Here is a 27,359-nt window from a genome sequence, read left to right as displayed (position 1 = left end):
GTGAAGTTTTATGTATATTTAAGGTAGTTACATCTAAAGTATGTTAAAATTTCCCTGTTGAACCATCTTTTAGCTCAGTTAATTCTGACTTATATTTTTTCTGTATGTCAGCCACTTAGAAAGTGTTTTTCCACACCTTAGAATCAAAGCCTTATCTAAGAATCAATTTAAAGACCATGTTGAAGATCACCTCCTCCCTGCAACTGAGAATACATTTTGGAAACATGACACAAAAGCTGATAGCAGAGCCATACAGCTGCTATTGGGCAGGTAAGAGCTCTTAACTAGCCTTCTTTGTTTTAAGTTCTTCCTCTAAATCATTGTGTATATTGTTCCCAGACTTATCTTCATAAAGTAATAGTTTCTTAGAAAAACCTGGACATTCCCTCGCTTACTTGTTAAACACTAAATAAAAATTATGACTCATTACCCACTAAATAAAAATATAATCTTTAGCCTTTTATTCTTAGCCTCGCTTACAGAACGGTCTTTAATCCACCTTTCCATTCTTTTTTCTTTTGCCTGTGGGGAAAGAAGAGGGAGAGGGGGAATGGAGTGCTCCCTGGAGGGAGAGCACACCCACCTTTCCATTCTTAATCTCCCAGTTCTATCCTCTACCCCTGTGTTAGCAGGGTATAACGAAAGATCACGGATTTTACATAGACGTAAGTTGTAATTTGGGGTCTACCACTTATTACCTATGTGGCTTGCACAATTGGGCAGGAAAAAATAAATAACAAGGTTGCAATTGGAAGAGAAGAAGTAAAATTATCTCTAGTCACAGATGACAAGATCCGATATGTAGCAAATCCTAAAGAATGCACTAAGAAACAATTAGAACTAATTAATTCAGGAGGATTGCCCGATACAAGATCAATATTTAAATATCAGTTGATTTTTTTATATACTTGCAATGGATACTCCAAAATGAAATTAAGGAACAGTTTATTTATACTAGTAGCATTGATAATAATAAAATAGTTAGGAATAAATTTACCAAAAGTATAAAACATAAACTCTGAAAACTATAAAACATTGTTAAAAGAAATTTAAAAGATCTAATAATTGGAGGAAAAATCCCATGTTTATGATTTAATGCAATCCATATAGAAATCCCTTGTAGAAATTGATGAGCTGATTTCTAAAATTCCTATGAAATTGCAAGGGACCCAGAATAGTCAAAACAATCTTGAGGAAATAAAAAGGAGGAGGACCTTTTTATTCCCGTTTTTAAACTTCCTACAAAGCAACAGGAGGATTCACATTCCCCTGTTTTTAAACTTCCTACAAAGCAACAGTAAACAAGTCAATTTGGTACTGGCATAAGAACAGACATATAAATCAATGGAATGGTCTAAAAATAAACCCATGTGTCTGCAGTCAACTGATTTCAACAAGGGTATCGGGATCATTCATTGAATAGTCTTTTCAACAAATGGTGCTAAGACTGCTGGCTAGCCACACATAAAAAAAGTGAAATTGGACCCTTACCTCAAATCATGTACAAAAATTAACTCAAAATAGATCAAATAGCTAAACAGAAGAGCTAAACTATAAAACTTTAGAAGAAAGCATAGAGGTAATCTTTATGACCTTGGATTTGGGAGAGGATTGTTAGATATAACAGTAAACACATAAGCAACAACAAAACATAGGATAAATTAGAATAAATTAAAATTTAAAATGTACTTCAAAAAATAATATTAAGAAAGTAAAAAGACAACTACAGAAAGTAAAAAGACCACAGAATGGGAGAAAATATTTGTAAATCTTTTTTCTGATAAATGACATATCTAAAATATATAAAGAACCCATATAATTTAAGGATTAAGAGACAAGTAATCCAATTAACAGTACAGGTAAAGGATCTAAATAGATATTTCTCCAAAGAAGATATTCAAATGGCTGATATGCCCATGAAAAGATGTTGACACCATTAGTTATTAGAGAAATGCAAATAAAACCCATAATAAAATGCTACTTTATAACCACCAAGATGGCTAGAACCAAAAAGTCAGATAATTGCCCTGACTGGTGTGGCTCAGTAGATTGAGTGCTGGCCTGCAAACCAAAGGGTTGTCGGGTTGATTCCCAGTCAGGGCACATGCCTGCATTGTGGGCCAGGTCCCCAGTGGGGGGCATGCAAGAAGCAACCACACATTGATATTTCTCTCTCTCTCTTTCTCTCCCCTTTCCCCTCTCTAGGGAAATAAAATCTCTTTTTTTTTTAAGTTTACAAAAAGTCAGATAATAAGTATTGGTGAGCATGTGAAGAATTTAGAACCTTCATATATTGCTAGTAGCAGTGTTGAATAGTCTTTTCAACAAAGTATTATAGCCACTTTGAAAGACAGTCTGTCAGTTCCTCAAACTGTTATACATAGATTTGCCATATGACCCAGCAGTTCATCTCCTACGTATAAACCTAAGAGAAGTGAAAACAAGGCCATGCAAAAACATGTACCTGAATTTTCATGGTAACATTATTCATAATAGTCAAAAATGTTTATCAGCTGATGAATGGATTTTTTAAAAGTGGTATTTCCATACAATGGAGTATTATTTGGCCATAAAAAAGAAGTAAAGGACTAATAACATGCTGCAGTGTGGATATACCTTGAAGACATGCTAAATGAAAGAAACCAGTCACAAAAGAGTATATATTTGTAGTCCATTTATATGAAATGTACAAAATATACAAATCTATAGAGACAGAAAGTAGATTAGTGGCTTAAGGCTGGGTATGATGGATGGTCATAGTGGTAATAGCTAAAGGATATGGAGTTTCTTTCTGAGCTGATGAAAATGTTCTAAAATTTCCTGTAGTGATGGTTTATTCATATTTGTACATATACTAAAAATGTTAACTTTCTCACTTTAAATGGGTGAATTGCATGTAATGTGAAGTATGTCTAAATAAAGCTGGTTGAAAAAACATAAGATCAGGAATCTAGCAAAGTGAATAAAAAGACAGATCAAGGTACACAATCATGAATTTTCAAAATATTGGGTATGCAGAAACATTCTTAAAAACTTTCAGAAAGGAAAGAATGGTTATATATACAGTATCAGAAATTGGGATGACATATTCTAGAGAGTTGACCAATATGGTAACATTAGACACTTTTTGGCTCTCCTCCCATGGATATGCCAAACGTACAGCTACACAGAAAGCAATTCCGCCATAAGAGATCCAGAAGGGAAATGAGCAACTTCTACACATCAGACAAATGAGAAAATAACATCAAAATGAGTAGGAAAGGCTGAAACACTCTCGCCATAAACCCCACCCTGCAAAGTGTCATACATTCAGGAGAGAATCCCCAACTCCTACCTTCTTCTTGAACAAAGGATTTGGACCTCACCTGTAGTGCCTCAACTTTTTAAATTCCCACCAGAGAGAGATGGGCTCCCAAAACATGTAGCTCTGAAAACTAATGGAGCTTGCATCCACAAGACTTAATACTGTAATAAAGAAGTTATTCTTAACAGGCATGCAAGCACTCACTATGATGTCTGATACAGAGCCAGACAAGGACACCATGAGAAAGGAGAATGATAAGCCAATATCCCTGAAGAACATAGATGCAAAAATCCTCAACAGCCTTGGCCAGGTGGCTCAGTTGGTTGGAGCATCATCCCTATATACCAAAAAATTTAATCACCGGTCAGGGTGCATATGGGAGGCAACCAGTTGATGTTCTCTCTCATGTTGATGTATCTCTGTCTCTTTTTTAAAAAAGATTTTATTTATTTCTTTTTAGAGAAGGGGGAAGGGAAGGAGAAAGAGAGGGAGAGAAATATCAGTGTGTGGTTGCCTCTCACATGCCCCCCTTGTAGAGACCTGGCCGGCAACCTAGGCATGTGCCCTGACTGGGAATCAAACTGGTGACCCTTTGGTTCACAGCCCATGCTCAATCCACCGAGCTACACCAGCCAGGGCTGATGTATCTTTCTCTCTGTCTTTTCTCTCTCCCTGCCTCCTTCCTCTCTCTCTAAAATCAATAAACATATCCTCAAATGAGGATTTGAAAAAATCAACAAAATGTTATCAAATCAAAACCAACACTATATTAAAAGTATAGTACACTGTGATCAAGTGGAATTTAGTCCAGGGATGTAAGGATGGTTCAACATCCACAAATCAATAAATGTGATACACCATATTAACCAAATGAAGGGTACAAATCATAATCTCAGTAGGTGCAGAAAAGCGCCTGTCAAAATTCAATGCCTATTCATGATAAAACCTTAATAAATTGGATATAGAAGGAACATACCCAATGTAATAAAAGCCATATATGACAGTTTCACAGCCAACATCATACTTATTAGGAAAAACTAAAAGCATTTCCCTTAAGATGAGTAACAGGACAGGGATGTCCACTTTTACCACTCTTATTCAACATAGTACTGGAAGTCCTAGACACAGCAATCAGACAAGAAGAAGAAATAAAGGCATCCAAATCATAAAGGAAGAAGTAAAATTGTCATTATTGCAGATGGCATGATACTGTATATAGAGAACCCAAAAGATTCCACCAAAAAACTACTAGAACTGATAATGAATTCAGGAAAGTGGCAGGATACAAAACAAATATTCAGAGATCAGTTGCATTTTTATACACCATTTATGAACTAGCAGAAAGGGAAATCAAGAAAACAATACCATTTACAATTGCATGAAAAATATAAAATACCTAGGAATAAATTTAACCAAGGATGTAAAAGACCTGTACTCAGAAAATTGTGACACTGAAGAAGATAAAAATAATTGGAAGCATATACCATGATCATGGACAGGAAAACTTAACATCATTAAAATGTCCATACTACCCAAAATAATCTATCGATTCAACACTTCCTATCAAGATACCAATGGCATACTTTACAGAACTAAAACAAATACTTCAAAAATTCATATAGGACCACAAAAGACCCCGAATAGCCACAGCAGTCTTGGGAATGAAGAAAAAAGATGGAAGAATCATACTCCCTGATGTCAAACTATTGCAGAAGGCCATAGTAATTAAAACAGTATGATACTGGCATGAAAACAGTTATATAGATCCATGGAACCAAATAGAGAGCCAAGAAATAAACCCACACCTTTATGATCATTAATATTTGACAAAGGAAGCAAGAACATACAATGGAGTAAAGACAGTCTATTTAATAAATGGTATTGGGAAAATTGGACAGATACATGCAAAAAAATGAAACTAGACCACCTTATACCATCTACAAGATTAAACTAAAAATGGATTAAAAAACTTAAAATGTTACACTTGAAACCATAAAAATCCCAGAAGAAAACATAGGCAGTAAAATCTCGGACATTTCATGTAGCAGTCTCTTTTGTGATAGGTTTCCTCAGACAAGGTAAACCAAAGAAAAAATAAACAAATGGGACTTTATCAAACTAAAAAGTTTTTGCAACAATGAAAAGACAACCCATTGAATGGGAAAACATATTCGCCAATGATACATTTAATAAGGGGTTAATACCCAAAATTTATAAAGAACTTACAAAACTCGCCCTGGCCAACGTGGCACAGTGGATTGAGCACCAGCCTGCGAATCAAAGGGTCACTGGTTTGATTCCTGGTCAGGGCACATGCCTGTGTTGCAGGCTGGGTCCCCGGAGGGGGGCACGCAGGCAGCAACCACACACTGATGTTTCTCTCCCTCTCTTTCTCCTTCCCTTCCCCTCTCTCTAAAAATAAATAAAAATCTTAAAAAAAAAAAAGAACTTACAAAACTCAACACCAAAAAACCCCAAACAATCTAGTAATAAAATGGGCAGATGACCTGAATAGACACTTCTCCAGAGAGGACATACACAGATGGCCCTTAGGCATATGGAAAGATTCTCAATGTCAGTAATGATCAGAGAAATGCAAATTAAAACCACAATGAGATATCATGTCACACCTGTCAGAATGACTATCATTAGCCCTGACAGATAGCTCAAAAGGTTGAGCATACCCCTGCAAAGCCAAAGGTCACCATTTCAATTCCCAGTCAGGGCACATACCTGGGTTGCAAGCCGGTCCCCAGTTGGGATGCATTCCAGAGGCAACTGATTGGTGTTTCTTTCACACATTGATGTTTCTCTCCTTTTTTTCTCCCTCTCTTCCCTTATCTCTAAAAATAAAATCTTTTTTAAAACTATAAAATAGCTATCATCAATAAATCAGCAAACAACAGATGTTGTTGGTGAGGATGTGGAAAAAAGGGAACACTTGTGCACTGTTGGTGGGAATGCAGATTGGTGCAGCCACTGTGGAAAGCAGCATGGAGTTACCTCAAAAAATTAAAAACGGAACTGCCTTACAACCCAGCAATTCTTCTGGAAATGTATCTGAAGAAAACCAAAACAAATTCAAAAGAATATATGCACTTCTATGTTCATTGCAGCGTTATTTACAATAACCAAGCTTTGGAGCAACCCAAGTGTTCATCAAAGCAGTGGTACACTTACACAATGGAATACTATTGTAAATAAAGAAGGAAGTCTTACCTTCTGTGACAGTGTGGATGGACCTGGAGAGCATTATGCTAAAGTACAATAAGCCAGTCAGAGAAAGATGAGTACCATATGATTTCACATGTAGAATTTAATGAGCCAACAAGCAGAACAGACAGAGCAGTCAAAGTCATAGAAACAGAGATTAGAAAAATGGTTTCTGGAGGGCAGGAGAAATGGGGACAGATTGATAAAGGGGCACAAACTTTCAGTTCTAAGTTGAATAAGGTCTGAAGATCTAATGTATAATATGATGACTAGGTAACTAGTTGATAACACTGTATTGTATAGTTGAAATTTGCTAAGAGAATAGAACTTAAATGTTCTCACCTCTCCCACCAAAAAAGCGAATATGTGAGATGATAGATGTTTTAATTAATTCAATGGAAAGAATTATTTCACAATTTATATGTATATCAAATCATCACATTGTACACTTCTAATATTTTATAAGTACAGTTGTCAATTATACCTCAGTAAAGCTAGAAACAAACAAAAAACTTCCACCAGCTCCATGGAAGACAATGGAGAAATACTTGCAGAATTCTAAAAATTCTGATTTTTTTTTTATTGTGACCTTCAAACAAACACCCTCTCTGCTTAGGGAGGGGACGTCCCAGCCCAGCCCGCTCTGAGCTCCTGTCTCTGGCGCGTTCCGGGGTGGTACTATAGGTGATGGTTAACCATAGAAAATTCTAAATTTTTACCATCAAATTTCATTTTCAATCAAACTATCAATCAAGTTCTATGGTAAAGTGAAAATGTTTTCATGCCTCCAGGATTTCAAAAGCTCACTTCTCTTGCACTGTTCCTTGGGAAAGCATAGAGTGATACTTTTACCACAGGAGAATAAAGGAAGAAAGCATATGGCATGGAGTCCAAGAAGTAGGGGATATAACACCAAAAGAGAAAAGGAGGTTTAAGGTCTGTGTCATATTAGAAAATAAACACTCCTTGTGGGAGCTGGACAGGGCTTAACTAGGAATATTTCTATTTCCTAGTGAGGAGCGTGTGTGTAGATGGAGACACACTGTGTTCGACCAAATTGAGAGGAAATTTTCAGTTCTCTTGGAGAGTTAGTTCAATAATGAAATAGTAATGGGCACATAGAAAACTAAGTAGATGAAAATTAAGGCAGTTATTAAAACAAGGAAAACTAGAAGTTAAGAAAGTAAAAAATTATACTTGGCTCTGACATAATATTAAGCCTGAAGATTAACTGCCAAAAATTATAATATAACTAAATTGAGAAGATGGGTGAAAAGGAAATCTGTGTCCAAGAGTGGTGGTATAAGAGAGTGGATTCTTAATTTTTCTTAATAGGAAGTCTGTAAGTCTTTTAGAAAAGTGAGAATCAGAGAGTGTATGCACCCCAATGTTCATAGCAGCACGATTTACTGTAGCCAAGTGTTGGAAGCAACCTAGGTGCCCATCAGTAAATGAATGGATCAAAAAACTGTGGTACATTCACACAATGGAATTGTATGCAGCAGAAAGGAAAAAGGAGCTCCTACCCTTTGCAACAGCATGGATGCAACTGGAAAGCATTATGCTAAGTGAAATAAGCCAGGCAGTGAAAGGCAAATACCATATGATCTCACCTTTAACAGGAACCTAAACAACAAAACAAACAAACAAGCAAAATATAACCAAAGACACTGAAATACAGAACGGGCTGACAGTGACGAGGGGAGAGGGGAGGAAATTTCAGGGGAAAGGGGGAAGGGTTTACAGGAACAAGTATAAAGGACACATGGACAAAAACTAGGGGGGTAGAAATGGAAGGGAGGTGGGGATGCTGGGGGGGTTGGCTGGAATGGGAGTAAAAGAAAAGTGTACTTGAACAATGATTAAATAAAATTTTTTTAAAAAGTTAGAAATCAGAAAATAGTCATACACATGTGTTACTCAACAATATAAAGGTAAATACCAGAAGAAATATATGAGTGAGTTGAAAGTGAGGAGGCAGGCTGCTACTATTTATTTTTATATCTTGTAATCCTATTTTTTTAATGTTTGATTTAAAAATATTTAAGAAGAGGGAAGTGCTGAGAGTGTGCTTGTCTCAGGCTAATTCCAGCCCCACCCCACTCTCCTTTTGGCTTTACTTTTCTGTCTCCTGTCCTCCCAGGAATCTAGCCTGTGCAGAATAGCTCTGACCTCTCCTAGTTTCTGGTATAAGCATGTCCCAAATATTGCATAGAGAAAAGTGGCATGCCTTTTAATATGCCATAGACAGTAGAATAAATTCAAAGAAATGTTAATTTGAAAAAAAAATGTAAAAGGTGGAGGACTATATACTGAACAATGGAGATCTTGGTAACGTTAAGGATCTGCAAGGCGGGGGGAACCAAGCAACTGAGTGTTTGTGTGGAGGGGATATAAGTGGCAAATAGAGTTGTATAGAATACCAAGAAGTAGAACTTCAAAAAGGAGCAGTGCACAGCAGCTGTGGAGAAGGCGTGTAGATTGGGAAGTTCTTAGTTGGGTTTAGGCAGCTAGGGAGTGTTCTGACCTTTGAGAAAGGGATTACTATAGAACAGTGGTTCCCAATGTGGGACAGTTCTCCCCTACTTCCCATGGGATATTTGGTAATGTCTGGAGACTTTTTGAGTTGTCAAAACTGGGATAATGCTACTGGTATCTGGCCAGTAGAGTCCGGGCATCCAAAACATTCAGATGCTCCCAATGACAAAGAGTTATCTGACCCAGCATGTCAATAGTTGTAAGAGAGAAACCCTGTTATAGATTAAGGAAAGGTGAGGAAAGGAACATTTATTGAGCATCTATTAGTTGCAAGAACTATAAGAATATGATGTAATTTGAAGGTAGTTATTGTGTAAAATATTCTTGACAAATCAAAGGAGGGAAAAAGGTATAGCAGCTAGCTTAAAAGGGAAGTAAAGTTGGAAGAATTAATTGAAATGCTTACCACAGTATCTGGCACATACTAAGTATTTAATAAATATTTTTTTCATTATGAATAACATATTTATTAAGAATTAAATAGGTTCATTAACAGATTTTCACTATATTAGTTACTGTAGGAGAAACAAGCAAATAAAGTATATACATTTTATATGCTTATTTTTATTAGTGTACAAACTGTAAGTAGTGTACAAACTGTCTGTGTTACTTCTACATTTTATAAAAAACTAATCTTGACATAATTAACCCTAAATACACTCATTTTTTGTTTAGTGGGAGAAAGCATATTTATGAATTAGCCATTATTCACAAAGACAACATATTAACATTTAATTCATTGAATAGAATTAATTAGTTCCCTTTTTTTCCTCCCTGCTAAACCATAAGCAACACAAGAATAGAGTAACTTAGCCATCTCTGTATCAATTAGGACCTAAGGCCTTTCCTGGCACATAATAGGTGCCCAGGAAAATGTTAAATAAATGAATGAAATCACAATCAGTGTTAGTAGTGTATTTTTTTAATACTAGCTATTGGCATCCCAGAGGAAGGGGAAAATAATACGAAAATATTTATCAGATAGTCTTCTGTTTAATATGATTCTGTTTAACATACTTTCTTTTATGTTTAGAACTTTAGACTGTTTTCACTGAAAAGAGAATAGCTTAGCTGAAACTTCTTTTGCTTTGTTTTTCTTATCTCTGCAGTGCTGAATTATCCCAAGGTCATTACTGGGATGGGCTAGGCTCTCCTCCAAATTCTCCAGCTCCTGGGAGTGATGTGTACTGCAGCAGTGAGTCAAATGACCCTCAGTATGACCAGAGTCTCCTGGAGAACTTATTTTACACAGCACCTGTAAGTCATTGAATCTGAAGCTTTAGGAATTAGATTACAATTAGTGTGTTAGTAATATTAATAGGCACCAGCATATTACCACTCACCAGATAGAAAGCTATTTATTTTACATACCATATTTTTCATTATAATGACAACCTGAAAAGGAAAGTATTATCCTCATTCTACAGATGAGGAGATAAGTGTAGTAAGATTAAGTATGTTGTCCAAGGACACATAGTAAGTAAGTGTCAGAGCCAGGTTTCAAATTCTAGTTTACCTGAGTCCAAAGCCTATGGTCTTAATGAATGTATTATATGGCTTCCTTAGAGCTGTTCTAAGGAAGAGCTAATGCAGGTATACCCTCAGAACCACCCTTGACTGCTATATATATTCCAGTAACAACTCTACGTACAGATAACAAATACCTCTACTGACCCTTAAGGCATTCTCTTTTTAGGCAGTTCTAGCATTTTCAGAGTACTTTCTTATATCAAGCCATATGCTCTGTTCATTACGGTTTACTAATTCCCAGGGTCTATTCGTATTAAGTTCAATCCCTGTTCCACGAGTAATCATTTAAATTTGTGAACACTGCTGTCATACTCTTGATTTTTCTTTGCTCTGAGTCAGAAAAGATAGCTGAAATATAAGTTAGTTCATACCAGCTCAGTGGTGAGACAAAGCTGCCAGGGTTCAGAGCAAGCGGGGAAAACTTGTACATGAGGTTGTCAGGAAAGTGCATCATAAGGAATAAAGGGGTTTATGGGTGTTAAAGGGGGGAATAAAGGGGTTTTAATTGAGATTTGGAAAATGGTGTTTAGAGAGAGAAAGGATATGAAATGGGAATAGCAAGAATGACCTATCTAGGGAAGCAGTTTGTATACTAAAGGTAACTAATTTAACTAAATGAGAAGTCATCCATAAGGCAGGCTAGCATATTGCAACCAGTCTGTGAAAGCCTGTGAATGTCAGATGGTGAGGAGATGACATGATCATAATAGTGTTTTAGGAATGTTAATCTAGCAATGACGTAGGGACCAACAAGGTAGAATAACCAGAAGCAGATGAGAAGCCATTGGGCTACTGAAGGTGTGTGTGTGGGGGTGGGGGGTGGGGGAGAGGGAGAGGGAGAGCCTGAAAGACAGTGGCAGTAATGGGGTTGGAAAGGAGGGATGGATTTAAAGGACATTATGAATTGTTAGGATTTCATGACTTCTTGCCTTAAACTCTTCACTGATACTGTGTTACCTGTAGGATAAAAAGGAAGGGGAACTTATATTTATTACACATTTTCTCTGTGCCATGGAGTTTACATTACCTGTTATTTATTCAGTACTGTGCCAAATGTTTTAAATTTGTCATTTTATTTAATTCTTTTTCTAGCCCCATGAGGTAGCATTATCATTTTTATGTCATGGAATAAAAGCTTAGAGACATTAATTACTAGTAATTAAGTGGCAAAAGTAGAATTCTTACCCTGGTCTGTCTGTCAAAAAGCCTGTGTTTTCCCACTTAGACCACGCCATCTCGTCAGCGTTGAGCATGGCATTAGAGTCTGCATGTTGCTCTTACCACACAAGTCAATACATTACACATACACCCTGAGTTGCTGAAAAAAGGAGTTGGAGGTGATACATTTAAAATGACTTTGAATTAGCCTCCTGCACTTATATTATTAAGCTTTGGGGGGCTATATAAATGTAGTCAAATAGCTATAATTTGTGGGCTCAGATAGCTGTCTTCTCTATGTTGCATTTTATAGTAGAAAGGGCTGATCAGTCGCTTGTAATGGCTGCCTTTTCTCAAAATAAAAATTAATTATTAGGGACTTAGCCACTGGTTCCCCCATTAAGGAAATTTGTGACAAATAATAAACAGTCCCTTTTGGCAAGAGTAAAAGCAGAATGAATCATTAGTAGTATGGAGTGGTGAGAAAAGCAGCCTGTGCATCCATCTAGTTAGGTGACATTTTACCAGTGATTTTTACCTCAAACGGTGGTAGAAAATACAGGTTTTGGAACTCAGGGATTAAAATCTGCCCTTACTACTTATAGCTGTGAATCGTAAACAAGCTTTCTAACCTTTTCCACTTTTCATTTTTCTCACTTATAAAAATTGAGATAAGGACACCTTATAGGAATGTGGTATTAGTAGTACATATGCAGCATTTAGCATAGTACCACATTCCTAGCAGGCAGTCAATAAATAGTGGTTATTATTTGAATGTGAAAGAACAATATATTTTCTTTGAACTGAACTTGTAGGTTATTGTTGTGAACTTCAGATTACAGTTTACCCTTGAACAGCACAGTTTTGAACTGCACAGGTCCACTTATACACAGGTTTTTTTCAGTTAATACTCAGCCCTGTATATCTATGGGTTTCACATTTGTGGATTCAGCAATGACAGATTGAAAACAGTGTTTTGGCATTCCCAAATGTGACTTGGTTTCCCAACTGTGATTTGGAGTTAGTTGAATCTGTAGATGTAAAGAGTCAACTGTAGTTAAGGTTTGGGGGAGTCAAAAGTTACAGGCAGATTTTTGACTGTGCAGAGGGATCAGTGCCCTTAATTCCCACATTTGTTCAAGGGTCAAGTGTATTCTTGTACAACCAGAAAAAACGTGGGATTATCTCCCAGGTGTTAGTTATTGCTTTAAAAATGATATTTGGCCTTGGCTGGTGTGGCTACATAGATTGAGTGCCAGCCTGCGAACCAAAGGGCCACTGGTTCGATTCCCAGTCTAGGGCACATGCCACAGTTGTGGGTCAGGTCCCCGGTAGGAGGCCCACAAGAGGCAGCCACACATTAATGTTTCTCTCTCTTTTTCTCCCTCCCTTCTCCTCTCTAAAAATAATTACATAAAATCTAAAAAAAAAGATAAGAATGATACATGTATGGAAAAGAATTTGGTTTCTTATAAAGAAATGTTTTTATTACCACTATCCCCAAAGCACTTCTTTTAGAACCGCTCTGTTCATTTCTTCCCCCCACAGAAATCTGATAGCAGCATTAGTGATTTCTTCAGTGAAGATGATGATATTGTCCCTTCTAAAAAAAGGAGCCAGTCAAAAACTCTTGCCAGATCTTCAAAGGTTCTGGAATCAAATGATCATAAGTTGAAGAAGAGAGCAGTGGGCAAGAGAAATAGGTGAGCTTCTCAATGAATGCTTGTTTAGAGGCAAAAACAAAGGAAGATTATTTTCACAAGATCTAAAGTAAAATGACCTGTTTGTCCAACAGTTTCAGACTGGTTAAGTTAGTTACTATAACTCAATTATTGTAGTCCTTTTTAAAAAATGTAATGACATGAAAAGATGGATAACATCAAATGATTCAGGGAGAAAGTAGAATTCTAGGTTGTATGTGTGCTGTATTATACTTACGTAGAAAATATATGTAAGGAAAGCAAATGAAAAGGAATATAAAAAAGTGATAATAGTAGTTGTAGTAGGGTAGTGGGTAACTGAAGTAAAGTCGGTATTCCTTGTAGAAAAACCAGTTCTATAACATCAGTTTCTATTCTTGTGTGGAATTGAGCCTATAGATTAGAAGAATGTTTTTACATTTTTTGAGATTTCTGTTACTGTGGATTAAGACCAGAATTCTGATTAAAGCTATCCCAATACTTGATAATCTGTGAATTCACATGCTTGCTGCCCTTCTTCCTCTTTTTTCCTCATGCCTATGCAAACTAGATTGTTTCCTATTGAGCCTCTGACTGTCTGCCTTGCTATCTGTATGAATTCCTTTCAGAAATTTGATTGAACGACACATGATATCAGAAACTCCAGAAGATGCCCAAGTGGTAACACTAAGTATAGATAGACTGGCCCTTCTGGGTAGAACACATTCAGTCAGAATCATCATCGAAACAATGGGAGTTCCTCCAGATAGTCCACAGATGACCCCTGGCAAAACAAACTTTCCTCGGAGACCACCTAAACTGACAACAAAAAAGCGGTATGCCTCTAATATGGGAAGGCTAAATTTGACATTAGTTAGAAGTGTCTGATAACAATGATAATAAATGCATAATAGTTTATGGTTTGTGAAGTGCCTTCATATGCACCATTCAACAAAAATGTATTGAATCCCCCACTAAGTCCCAAGCACTATGCTAGATATGTGAAAAAATGTAGAAAGTTAAGTCCCAAACTCTGTTTTTACATACCTTATTGTCAGCAAGAGAGAGAGACATTTAAATGGCTATCTGTAATAGAGGGCTTTGGGGTCCAAAATAGAAGTTTTATATTAAAAATGCTGTGGGCGCCTAAGGAAGGGAGCCTTGAATTCTGCCTGGCAGAACTGGTGAAGGCTGTGAAGAAAGGAGATAAGATAGTTCCTCTGAGGACCTGAGATGCTGAAAATAGAACCCTGAAAGATATGTAAGGATTTATCAGACTAAAAATAGGTTTATTATTTGGTTTGTTTAATTGCTTTTTTCATTTTGATTTTCTTTTAGCACCTTCTTTGTGGAATATCACTTACCTGTGGGGTTTTCCAAAAGTGGATTGGGAAAGAAAACTTTGATAACTGAGGTCATTCGACTCGCCTCCAGTAAAATCACAGATGGAAGTAAGAAAGAGACTGTTTTTTTGTTCTTTAGACATTTTGGCTTTGGAAGAATTTTGGAATCCCTAATTACTCATTTGACTCATACAGTATTATAGAATCATAGAGGCAGAAAGAATTTTTAAGTGCAGCTTTTCTAATTCCTTTATTTTTTAAGTGAGGACACCAGCCCAGAGTTGCTGTGCCTATCCTGATGCAGGGCAGTAACATGGCTGAGAGCACAGCTCAGAACTCCTGATGCTTAGGTCATGCTCTTTCGACTACTACCACTTTTGTTTTCTTCCCCTTCCAAAAACAACTTTATCAAAATATAATTTGTATACCATACAATCCATCCATTCAAAGTGAACAGTTTGATGGTTTTAGTATATACACAGGGTTGTACAAGCATCACAACAGTTTGTTTGGAACATTTTCATTCTCCCTAAAAGAAATTGAATTCTTATTAGCATTCACTCCTCAGTTCCCTCTTCAGCCCTAGTACTAAGCAACTCCTAATCTACTTTCTGTCCCTATCAATATTCCCTTTCTAGACATTTCATACAAATCGAATTATATGTGATTTTTGTGACTGGTTTCTTCGACTTCCAATATTTCCAAGTTTCATCCATATTGTGGTATATCTTAGTACTTTATTCCTTTTTATGGCTATTTAGTATTCCATTGTATAGTTATACCACATTTTCTTTAACCATTCATCAGCTGATGGGCATTTGGGGTATTTCTACTTTTCAGCTTTTATGGATAATGTTATTAGGAACTTTTGTGTACATGTTTTTGTATTTACATATGTTTTCATTTCCTTTGGATATATACCTAACAGTGGAATCTCTGGGTCATGTGGTAAACTGTATGTTTTAATTTTTTAAGAACTGCCAAACTCTTCAATACCTGCTTCACCATTTTATATCCTCACCATAAGTACATGAGGATTCTAATTCTCTTCATCCTCACTACATTCTCTTCATTTGTTATTTTCCATTTTTTAAATTCTAGCCATTCTAATGGGTATAAAGTACTATCTCATTATTACTGTTATTGGCCACAGTGGTTGAGTTCTCCCCATGTTATTCTAAAGACCTTCATACAGGAAGTATGGAATAAGCATCAAGCCTGGATTTGTAAGAGTTCTAGTTCTGATTATTCCCCACATTTATTGTGTGACATTGGACAAAATTACTTTCTTCTGTGGGCCTCCCTTAACAACAATAATATAGGCTGGACTAGGTATTTTCAGAACCTCTTCCTTTTAAAAACAATCTTCTCTGGGATATTATTAGCAATTCTTAAAATCTTTTCTGGGACGTTGTTAGCTTTTTATGGTCTCTGACTGGTATGGCTCAGTTGGGTGAGCATTGTCCCACAAAGTGAAAGGTAGCAGGTTCTTTTCCTGGTCAGGGCACGTACCTGGGTTGTGGATCTGGTCCCTGGTCAGAGTGCATACAAGTTTCTCTCACGCATCAGTGTTTCTCTTCCTTGCTTTCTCCCTCCCTTGCCCTCTCTTTAAAAATAAATAAATGAAATCTTTAAAAAATATATTCTCTGGAACATTGTTAGCAACTTTAAAACATATCTGTGGGATATTGCTAGCAATTTATTTACAAGAATTTCTTCTTCCACTATTGCCTTAATTTACTTTTAGTGGTAAAAAATGAGCTTAAGAAACAGAATTATGTGAGAAATATGGTAATATAATGTAAAAATGTATGTAGGTGATGAAGAGAAATCTGCATGGCACCAGATTAAAATAGAGTTCTATTTATATATAAAGAATTTTATACATAGAGGTGCTTTATCATATATTACCTTAGTTGATCCTCTCAGCACAACAATGAGGTATTGTAGGTGTTGTCTTAGTTCCCTTCTCCTGGTAGAAGAAGCAGGTAAACTGGTCTAGAAGATAGGGGCTTCCTGGACCCAGACCTTTTGTTCACAATTATATGTGTGGGCCCAGTTAGCAAGACCTGGATCCTGTCCATGAGTACCAAGAGAAGTAAACAGAGTCCAGAATCAAGATGGCAAAAAGATGAATAGAGAGATCAGTAGGTCAAATTGGCAGTTGGAATGAATTTGGTCTTTTGTGAGGGTTCTTCAGATCCATTTTAAAAATCTAGAAGTGAATAAACTGGAAGATCGTTTTACAAGTGATACATTGTGGCTGAGGTGGTCACTAAGTAAGTAACAGAACTTACTCATATCAGAGGATTCTAGTCCCAGTTTTTTTAACCTGTTAAAGCTTCATGGCAGTGAGCACAGATTCAAATACTACCATTACTTTATCCCATTTACACTTATTATAGCAAAAACCCTTCCTTTTTATCCAAGAGATAGACTTTATCCTGCTTAACCCTGCTAACATCAGTACCTAGAACCTTGCATGAATGTCAAAATAGGAATACGCTAGTCTTTAGCCATGAGATAAACTCATTTGCATTCTTATAATTTTTTATTCAGTTTTTTTCTCTTCATTTACCTTCATTGCCTCACTTCTAGCCAGCCCCCTTCTTTTGATATACTACCTACCAACTTGTCTTCTAAAAACAGTATTGTCTCTCTACATACTCTGTGCTCATATGTTTGTCATTCATTTCTCATAGCAGAGCAGAGCAATATTACACTGCTTTTCTTCCCTATACTGTACCCAGGGCTTTCTCTTTGTCTCTGCTCCTTTAGTCCTATAGCCCTAACACTTTTGTGAAGTTACATTGACTGGATTCCTGAAAGGGATTTTAGTCAGATTTGAAAGGGAGGTGGATGAGGTCAAAGCATGGGTTAATGATGGCTCTAGTTGGGTGGGGTGACATGTGCTTATGTTTCTGATTCTACTTACAGTGGTGAAATTCCAGCAGAGATTTGTGTTTCCAGTACAGTTTGATGGCCCAATGATAGAACACTGGTGGAATTCCAAACTAATTTTCCAAATTTACACCAAAAAAGCCCTACAGAAAAAGGTACTGCAAGTGATTTTGACCTTTGCTTTACCATTGACACCAGGGATTTGGAACATACTTAAAATTATATTTCTACTTAAACTGGGAATTTCTTCTCTAGGCTCAAACAACACTAATGCTTCTGATTATTTTTTTAAATTTCTGTTTTCTGCTTATTATAGAACAGATATTATGGTCTGCTTCCTGTTTGTTATAGACTGGATATGTTAAAAGCTCTTCATGAACACACTGTCAGATTTAATCATTACAATAACTCTATGAATTAAGGACATTGTTATCTTCATTTTACAGATGAAAAAACTGAGATTAAGTGAAGTTAAGTAACTTGCATAAGATCACCCAAGTAAATAAAAGACAAAGCCAGGAGTCTACCCCAAGTCTTTTGACTTTCAGTCCTAAATTCTTAATGTCTTTACTGTGCTCCCTTCTATGGAGAGCTGACTGCTTGGATTGACATAGGCTATTAGCCTTAATTGGGGAACCTACTTTTTTCACATAGAATTCTCATAATCAGCCCATATTCAAAATAACATGATGTGGGCAGCAGTTTTAATCAGCTAATTCCAAGTCTATAAAATCCATTTGTAACTGATACAACATAAATTATTAAACTATGTGTTATGAGCAGTTTTTACTTCCTTCAGTAAAAACTGAGTAGATTTTTCATCTCTGACCTCCTCTTTGATACATATAGCATGAAGAATGCATCTTGGTGTTTGTTTTTTCAGAGGTTTTTGAAGTGGAGCAAAATAGGAAGAGGAGGAAAAATACATAATTTCACAACCTCAAAAAAACCTCTGTAAACATTTTAGTATATTTAAATTGAATCACCTAGTTAATTACTTCTTTCTAGGTATAAAAGAATTATACATATTTTTATAGAAACTTCAAAAACATTTTTAAAAAGCAAAAACCACTGTGAACCCATCACCAAGAAATAACTATTGTTAATATTTATGTGTCTCCTTTTCAAATGAATATAATATGCTCTATATGTAAATTTTTGATAATTTAGGATAATTTTGAATGCGATTTTCTATCCTTTTTTTATGTGTTGAGGGTTTTTATTGATTTTTTCCAAATATATATTTAATATTTTTCACAAAATTTTATAAATATTGAATACCTTATTTTTATCAAACATTTAACAGATATTATTTGTATTAATCAGACTTTTAATAAACATCATTTTAATGGTTATATTTTATTTCATTGTAGTAGTGTGCTATAATTAACTTAATAACTTGATTATTGAACATCTAGTTATTTCTCATTGTTAAAAGTACATATTTGTATATAAGGTTTATGTATTTATTATTTCTTTAGTACACATTTACAGAAGTGAAATTACTGGGCCAAAGAGTATAAATATTTAAAGTTTTTTATGTTTATTGCCAAATTTGTTGTCCAAATGTGTGTTGCCAGTTTATATTCCCAGCTTCAGGTATATGACAGACTCTGTTTGTCCATAACCTTGATAGCATCATGGATAATGTTTTGTACTTTTCCTAGCTTCTTTTTTTTTAATTCTCACCTGAATATATGGGTTTTGTTTTTTATTGCTTTTAGAGAGAGAGGAAGGCGGGGTGGGGGGGAGAGAAACACTGATCTGTTGCCTCCTGTACGAGCCCTGAATGGGAATTGAACCTGCAGCCTTTCAGTGGATGGGATAGCACTCCAACCAGCAGAGCCACCCAGCCAGGGATATTTCCCTAGCTTGAATGGCAAAAATTTATATCATCTTAACTTCATTTTATACTTTTAAGGGTGAAGTTGAACAATTTTTATTAGGAACTTACTCTTAAAAATAGAAGAAGATAAGCTTCTGACTTCTTTGTGACTCATGAAAGTAGCGAAACCCAAAATGGGAACCACAATATGTCAGAATATGGGTTCCTACTTAGTGGTGCCTCAGTCAAATAATCAAGCTATTTACTTCATAAAGCATAGGTTCCTTTATAAGACATTATATATTGTCATTCCAGTTAAAGTTCCCTGTGATTCCTCTTTAACTTAAACTTTTTCTTTCCTTCTTCTCTCAGCCAGAAGTCATTGGATCTGCATCACTGCCTTTGAGAGCTGTCATTCAGTCTGAGCTGCTTTCTTTCAGTGACCAGCTTTCAGTGCAACAAGAAAATGGTCAGACTACACTTGGGCCCCTCAAGGTACATAGATATAATTCAGTCAGTCCAGTGTATATAAAGCACGTATTACTGGCTGGCCCTGAGAATATAGCAGTGAACAAGGAAATCAGGGGTTCTTGCAGCTTATATTTAAGGGCAACAGAAGTGCTATGAAGGAAATAAATGGTATGTGACAATGAGTACCTGGGAGAAAATAGGAGATAGTGGTCAGGGAAGGGTCTGTCTAAAAAAGGTGACATTTAAGGTGAGATTGATGAATGAGAGGACAAGATCACCAAGTAAAAAACAGAAGAAAGATCAGTTCAGAGAAAGAATAATACATGCAAAGTCCCTAAAGTGGGAATGGGCTTGGTGTTGTCAAAGGACTGAATGCTGACTCAGAATAGTGAGCCAAAAGGGAGAGTGGTAGAAAGTAAGGTTTGATGGACAGGCAGGAGCTATATCATTCAGAGCTTTGTAGGTCAGAGTAAAGGGTCTAGATTTTATGCTAATAGCCAAGAAAGAACATTGAAGCATGGAACAACATATGATACACATTTTAAAGATCACGGTGTGAAAATAGACTGTAAGGGACAAGAGGGAAAATGGGAAGGTTCGTTGGATTAGTTCAGGAAAGAGATTGTTGATAACTTAGAATAGAATAGTGACAGTGAAGAAGGAAAGAAGTAATTGAGTTTGTACCTGGTGAATGAATTCTCATATATAGTTCATTCGAGAGAGGGTTCTTTCCTTGTATTCAGAAGCATCAGAATATCTTAGGTGGTAGAATTTGAATATGTGGCTTTTCCTGGTAAGCTTTTAAAATCATCAGAGCTATACCTAAAACATTTCAATGGCCCCTCATCACACAAAGTATAAAATACAGGGCACACCAATGACCCCAGCCTACCACTGTAACCTTTTCTGTTGCAATTTCCCTACCAATAGCCATGTCAAACTATGTAAAGACTTGCCAAGGTATCATGCTGGTTTATACCTCTGTGCTTTTGTTCTTGATTTTCATGCTGCTGCTTCTTGGAAGCCCAATTTGCCCCCCTTCTGTTCTTAATGAATGTCATTTAGTTTTAAAGATTTGTGTGATTATCTTTGCAAAAACTGACATCACATTAGTCTTCTGCTATCAAAGTTTTATTTTTTGCTTGCCTAGTTCATTCTGGCCAGCAATGTTTAAAATCAGAAAGGAGTAAAAATAGAATTGAAGGACTGGAAATTGTTCCTATTCTGTCTCTTGAGACAAGTACTGTTCTAGATAGATTGCCATCTGGATTCAATAGAGCAAAAGAACTTTGCTGTGGGTTTTAAATAAAAGAAACAGCAGGTTCCCTTTTTTCCTTAGTAATTTAGTCTCATAATAGTGACCACGTTTATTCTTCATCATTTTTCTTACATTCTCTTTTACTTAATATTTTTAACTTTTTAAAAATAACTTTAAACTTACAGAAAAATTATGAATAATACAAAGAACTTGCATACCCTTTTCCTAGAATGACCAATTATTAACATTTGTCGAATTTGCTGTATTTTTGTCTGTCTTCCTCTTCTTTCTCTTTTTCACCCTCTCCTTTTTATCTTCCCCTTCCCACTACATACACATACACAATTTTTTTCTGAACTATTTGAGGTTGTCATGTCTCTATACCTTGAGGGGCCCAAGTCTCTTTCCCCCTGGTGTGTATTTCCTGAGAAGAAAGACATCATACTGTACAGTTATAAAAATTCAAAAGCGCATACTCAAATTTCACCAATTGTACCAGTACTTCCCTTTGTAACATGTTTTTCCCATCTAGGATCATCCATTGTATTTAATTATCATGTCTCTCTAATCTCCTTTAGTTGGAACAGTTTTCTGCAGCCCTTCTTTGTCTTGTAGTACTTTGATATTTAAAAAAAAAAAGTCAGGCTACTTATTTTGTAGAATGTCTTCCACTGGGCTTTACCTGAATCACTTACTACTATGATGACTAAAAGATGATTTTCTAACTCCACCTTAAATCCACCACTCCATGAACATTTAGTAATTGGTACCTACTATATGGAAGAGTTGGCCTTTCCCCCATATTTATTTATATTGGTATGGACTTATGGATTCTCACATTATTCAATTGGTTATATTCTATTACTATTTCTCATTTTGATGCTCAAATAGTTCCAGATTTGGTCAGGGGAGCCCCTTCAACTGGATTCTATGTCTTTTCAATTTGTCTCCATCCTTTTCTGAGCATGTCCTTATTTTCTGGCACAAGTTGATGTTCCCAGTTCATCCTATATCATTGATAAATCATCTGCCTAGCTTTTCTTAATCTTGGGAAGATAATGAATATGCAGTCTATATTATGATATCTGTAGGTGAATTAATTTATTTTCTAACAATCCAATGCTGCATCTAGCCCCAAAATTCTGGTTCTGATTCTAGAAGAGATCTCTACTAACTTTCTCTTGTGTTCTATAGGTAACTGTGGAGCTTGTTATAGATAACAAGGATTTCACTGGTGTCAAGACTAAGTTAAATAGTAGCACCCAACATACCCCACTTTCTGCTCTTACAAGTCCAGATAAGAAACTACCAGAACCCAGCCAGCATGTTACCTGTACGAAAAACTCACAGAACCTAAATCAAGTTCTTGAAGAAACTGCAAAGGAGGAACATAATTGGGTACTCCTCAACCCAAGGTCACCAAGCCCTGTTGCACCAAATCCTTCAACCTTCATGGCTATGGCAGCCTCTCATAATTTAGTAAATCAGACAAATGGGTCAACCAAAGAGAGTGCACTCCTGTTGCATGTGCTGTTGATGGTGCCAGATGGGAAAGATTTCATTACTGGAGAATCTGAGAAACAACCACCATGCAATGTTTATTTTAATTGCAAACTCTTCAGCACAGAGGAAGTCACCAGATCTGTCATCGCATGGGGCACAACACAACCAATCTTTAACTTTTCTCAGGTAAATTTGTACATATATTAACATTCTATATCCACTAGGGGTGTACCAGGGTGGGAGACAAGTAAGTGTCCCAAATCATAATGCCATTATAAAAGAGATCTAGAATGTTCAGACTGGGAGGGACCTTTGTAATTTTCTGGTGTGTAGACTCAGTCCAACTATTGGATGGGAAGAAGAAAAACTATTGCCAGCATTTTCAAACTTTTTGCATCTTTCTTTCTTTCTGTTCTGTCTCAGTTCCCCACTATTTCTTTCTCACTCTCTCTCTCTTTTTAAGGTTTTATTTATTTATTTTTAGAGAGGGAAAAGGAGGGAGAAGGAGAGGGAGAGAAACATCAATGTGTGGTTGCCGCTCACACACCCCCTACTGGGGACCTGACCTGCAACCCTTTGGTTCACAGTCTGGTGTTGAGTCCATTGAGCCACACCAGCCAGGGCATTTCCCCACTATTTCCTTTGCTTGAATTCTCAGTGCTATTCTTTGCTGCTTCCTCTAGAGTTTTGATCAGTTAAACTTCCCTTTTTCTTTTGTGTTTCTCCAATCTCTCCTTTGTTTTTATTTACTTACTTTTTTCTCACTCTGATTTATTCCTCCACTTATTTCAATACTCATTTTACTTGATTTCTCTGTAGAATTTTATGCTATTGCTTACATTGTTTCCATCTCAATTTCTGTAGCTCTGTTCTCTTATTTTCTTCCTGACTTAACAGCTGTCCTTTTTTTGGTTATTGGGCCAGTAGGAAAAGAGTGGTAACAACAGCACTTATCTCTTTTACCTTTATCAGTCCTCATGTTCATTCCTCTATCCTTGGAATTCTTCCAAGCCAGCCTTCTTTCCCCACAGTCACCACTTCTACCCCCATAGCATCAGCTCTCTTTTATATGAAGATGACTTCTAAATCCACACTTCTTTGTAGGCCAGACATTCCCCTCTAGTTTCAGATCTGTGTCTAACTGCTTGCTGTTTGTCCCCATTTGAATGTCTCAAAGCATTTTATATTTGCACCCAACATATTACTTGGCATATCACAGGTATTCAGTAAAGATGTGTAATGAATGAAAGAAGATATTCAAATGTGTCCAAATCTAAATTTTTTTCTTCCAAATCTCTTTCTCCTCCTCCTGTCTGCCCTAATTCATGTAATTTACCCAGAAACTAGAGTAGAACCTAGAAGTTGACTCTTTCTTACATAATTTTTTACCAAATCCAATAGATACTGCTAACTTAATTATCTCTGGAATAAATCCCCACCTCATTGTCACTGCTTTCATTCAGGTCCTCATTCTCATTCTAAATAGCCTTTAGACTGGCCTACCTATTTCAGTTCACCACCTATCCATTCCTTCCTCTGTGCACCTCTAAAACTCTAACCTGAATATTTTACTGCTCTGCTTCAAACCTTTCAATGTTTCTGCATAGCCTTCAGGATAGAGTCCAAATCCTTAGTTTGAACTACAGGACCCTTTAAGAACTCTGTACTTCTCTAGTTCCCACTCACCACTCTTTCCTTCACACTATCAGGTGTCCAACCAGCTACCCATGGGCCACATGCAGCCCAGGATGACTGTGAATGCAGCCCAGCAAAAAATCATAAATTTACTTAAAACATTTGAGGTTTTTTCTGTGATTACATGTCACAATGTATTTAATGTGTGGCCCAGGATAACTCTTCTTCCACTGTGGCCCAAAGACGCCAAAAGGTTGGACACCCCTCCGTAGTCCTCAACTGTGCTCATCTACTTGCAGTTTCCTGAATATTCTCTTTTCCTACCTCTTTGCTTTACATGTGCTTCTGTCTGGAATTTCCTCTCAGCTTTCATGACTCCTATTAGGCAGAGCTTTTTGTACTAGTTAGTTCCCACTTAACCTTAAGATTTGGGGTTACTTTCTCCCAGAAGTTCTTTCTGAAATCTCCCTATTTGTAGGTTAGGTTGATGTGTTATGGTTTGTTTGTTTGTTTTGTTTTGTTTATTTGTTTCAGGGAACAGAAATGTGCTCAGGGTACCTTATGTAATTCAAGTATCTTAAATGGACACAAAAGTAGATCTGCTCTGGATATCTGCTCTCCTGATTTCACCCTTATGCCTCTTGTGTTTTTCTATTGGTTTCACCACTAGGGCCTGTCTCTCCTCTGCTGTTACAGTTGTCAAAATGTAGGTCCTTCAGATCGGTGGGCCCTTGATTCTATCGTTAATTTGACTGACCTGCTCTTGACTCTGGATCTCCGGTTCTCTTTGTGATTTCTGTTTTTTCTTTCATCCATCAGCTGACTGGCCAATTCTAGAGTAATTTTACACTGAAAATCTGGATGAACTATTGGTCTTGCTATTTACCATAGCTGCTATTGGGCAGAGCTTTTTGCACTGCGCCATACCACCCAACCAATGGATTGGCTGCCATTTGGTCAGGTGCTCAAATCTTGTCTAGTCAGTAGTCATCTTTGTTTCAAAAATATCAGTCTTTCATCAGGGGTTTACAAATGGGTCATTTTGCCTTAAGAAAGATTGAACGAGCTTGGCAGGCACCATGATTGACATGTCTGACAACCTTCTTTGTGTCCCTGAAGGCCTATATGTATAAGCTGTACCATCAGAGAACTCCTGGCACTTTGTATTTGGCCTTTATGTATGTTGATCTCTGACACCAGACTGTCATTTCAGACTGAGGATGCCAATCGGATTTTATTTTAATGTCTTCAGCTCCCAGCACTGTGCAAGCCACACAATAGGCTTTCAGAAAATGTGTGTTAAGTAAAAGTATAAATTAATTATTTTGTCTCAGGTGTAGGCTTTTGTTTTTTGTTGTTCCTGTCTCCAGGTGATTCCTGTCTCTCTGTCTCCCAAATGCTTGGAAAGGCTTAAGAACAATGTGATGGTAATCGAAACTTGGAACAAGGTGCGGAGCCCAGGACAGGACAAGCTGCTCGGGCTGGTGAAACTTCCTCTCCATCAGTTTTACATGTCATTCAAGTAAATAGGACCTTTTAGAGTTTTCTTTATTTTACATCTTTAATTTTGTATAGACTGAAGAAGAATTCTTTTGGTTGGCAAACATGGCTAGCCCAGTACTACCTCGGAAGACTTTTTCAGTTTCACCACAGTTTGTGCTCTTTCTCCAATGTTAAAACAGTCTTATAGATACTGCTTACCATGTTTCAGGCCCTATTTTTAAGAACCTTACCCCATCAAGTCATTTAATCCTCACAACAATTCTGAGGCAGGTAACTTTTATTTTCCCTGTTTTACAGATGAGTTAACAGAGGCACAGAAAAGTTCAGTAACATATATATATGTATGTGTGTGTATATATATCTCAATATGTGTGTGTGTGTGTGTGTGTGTGTGTATCTCAACTAGTATAACCGGTTAGAACCCAGAGAGCCTGGATCTAGTGTCCACACTTCTTACCAAGAAGCTCAACTGCCAAAGGCTATCATCTCACAAAACTACTGGTTTATCTCTCTGTCATAAAACTTTAGTATTGTTCACATCAGCTATGTGCAAGATTTCTATACTGAGTATTGTCTTTCAGACCTTCAGGTTTGATTGCTGTACCTTACTTGTCACTGTCCAACATCTAGATTGGGTATTGATTTATCTGAAGGCAATTTCTACCCACAATACACACTGTTCATTTTTTGTTTTGATTCAAGGTGCTAATTTTTAATTATTTTAGCACTGACCTCTTTACTAACAGCCTTCTCATGGATCTGTGTTTTAATGCTGTGTTTAGTATTTTACAAAGAGCGCTATTGTGGGCACTATCTTATGTGAACCTTTCTATAACTACAGGAGATATTATTATCCCCATTTTATAAATGAAGAAACTTGTCCTTTAATTTAAAGAAGTCAGTCTCTTTGGGTTTTTTTTTTTTTTTATCATCTGTAAAACAAGGAGGAGGATAGATTGTCTATCTCCCTCTTGGAGCAGTGGGGAGAATCTAGTGAGAAAATAAATGGGTAAGCCTTCTGTAAAAAGTTAAATACTCAATGGTAACGTAGGAAAGCATAGTCAGGCTAAGGAATACTGTTGTAACCATGGATGCCACTGCCAGCTGAAGGCTTTTGGCTTTTTCCCCTTTTTCAGTTGTTATATTTAGGTTTGGTATTCCCCTTTTCTTCTTATTTCTTTAGACCCCATTCTTTGCTGAGAGAGCATAAAACAGTACTAGGTACCAATGACTGAGCACTTACCATGTACCAAGCATCATAGTTGATATTTTATGTCTGTTATCTCAGTTTACTCCTAACAATAGCCCCTTGATGGGCGTTTTATTACCTACATTTTACAGATGAGAAGACAGATTTAGAAAGGTGAAATTGATCACTCAGTGTCATATAGTAAGTAAGGGGCAGAGCTAAGATTTAGCATGGTATAATAAGCATTTGGACTCTTCATCATTGGTTAATAGTAGATGATACCAACCTTTGCAGTGTTAGAAGGGTTAT

At 36.6% G+C, this 27,359-nt stretch overlaps 1 protein-coding gene across 3 annotated transcripts in view; it reads left to right on the top strand.

Annotated features, from left to right (window-relative positions):
* Positions 1-27,359, top strand: part of C2CD3 (C2 domain containing 3 centriole elongation regulator) — a 125,301-nt gene that overhangs the window by 26,183 nt on the left and 71,759 nt on the right. For 2 of the 3 annotated variants that reach the window (XM_045817815.1, XM_045817817.1), the window contains exons 7-15: positions 112-270; positions 10,165-10,312; positions 13,292-13,446; positions 14,052-14,258; positions 14,761-14,873; positions 17,703-17,821; positions 19,864-19,986; positions 22,415-22,909; positions 25,729-25,880. In XM_045817815.1, the coding sequence (XP_045673771.1) occupies positions 112-270; positions 10,165-10,312; positions 13,292-13,446; positions 14,052-14,258; positions 14,761-14,873; positions 17,703-17,821; positions 19,864-19,986; positions 22,415-22,909; positions 25,729-25,880 (1,671 nt within the window). The remainder of the gene's footprint in view (positions 1-111; positions 271-10,164; positions 10,313-13,291; positions 13,447-14,051; positions 14,259-14,760; positions 14,874-17,702; positions 17,822-19,863; positions 19,987-22,414; positions 22,910-25,728; positions 25,881-27,359) is intronic. The other variant, XM_045817816.1, reaches the window with a different exon arrangement.

This window comes from Phyllostomus hastatus, unplaced genomic scaffold (assembly GCF_019186645.2).
Source record: "Phyllostomus hastatus isolate PE091 unplaced genomic scaffold, TTU_PhHast_1.1 phas_scaffold_317, whole genome shotgun sequence".
Lineage (NCBI taxonomy): Eukaryota > Metazoa > Chordata > Mammalia > Chiroptera > Phyllostomidae > Phyllostomus > Phyllostomus hastatus.
Note: the sequence above shows the minus strand (reverse complement) of the source record. Positions and strands in the feature narration are given on the sequence as shown.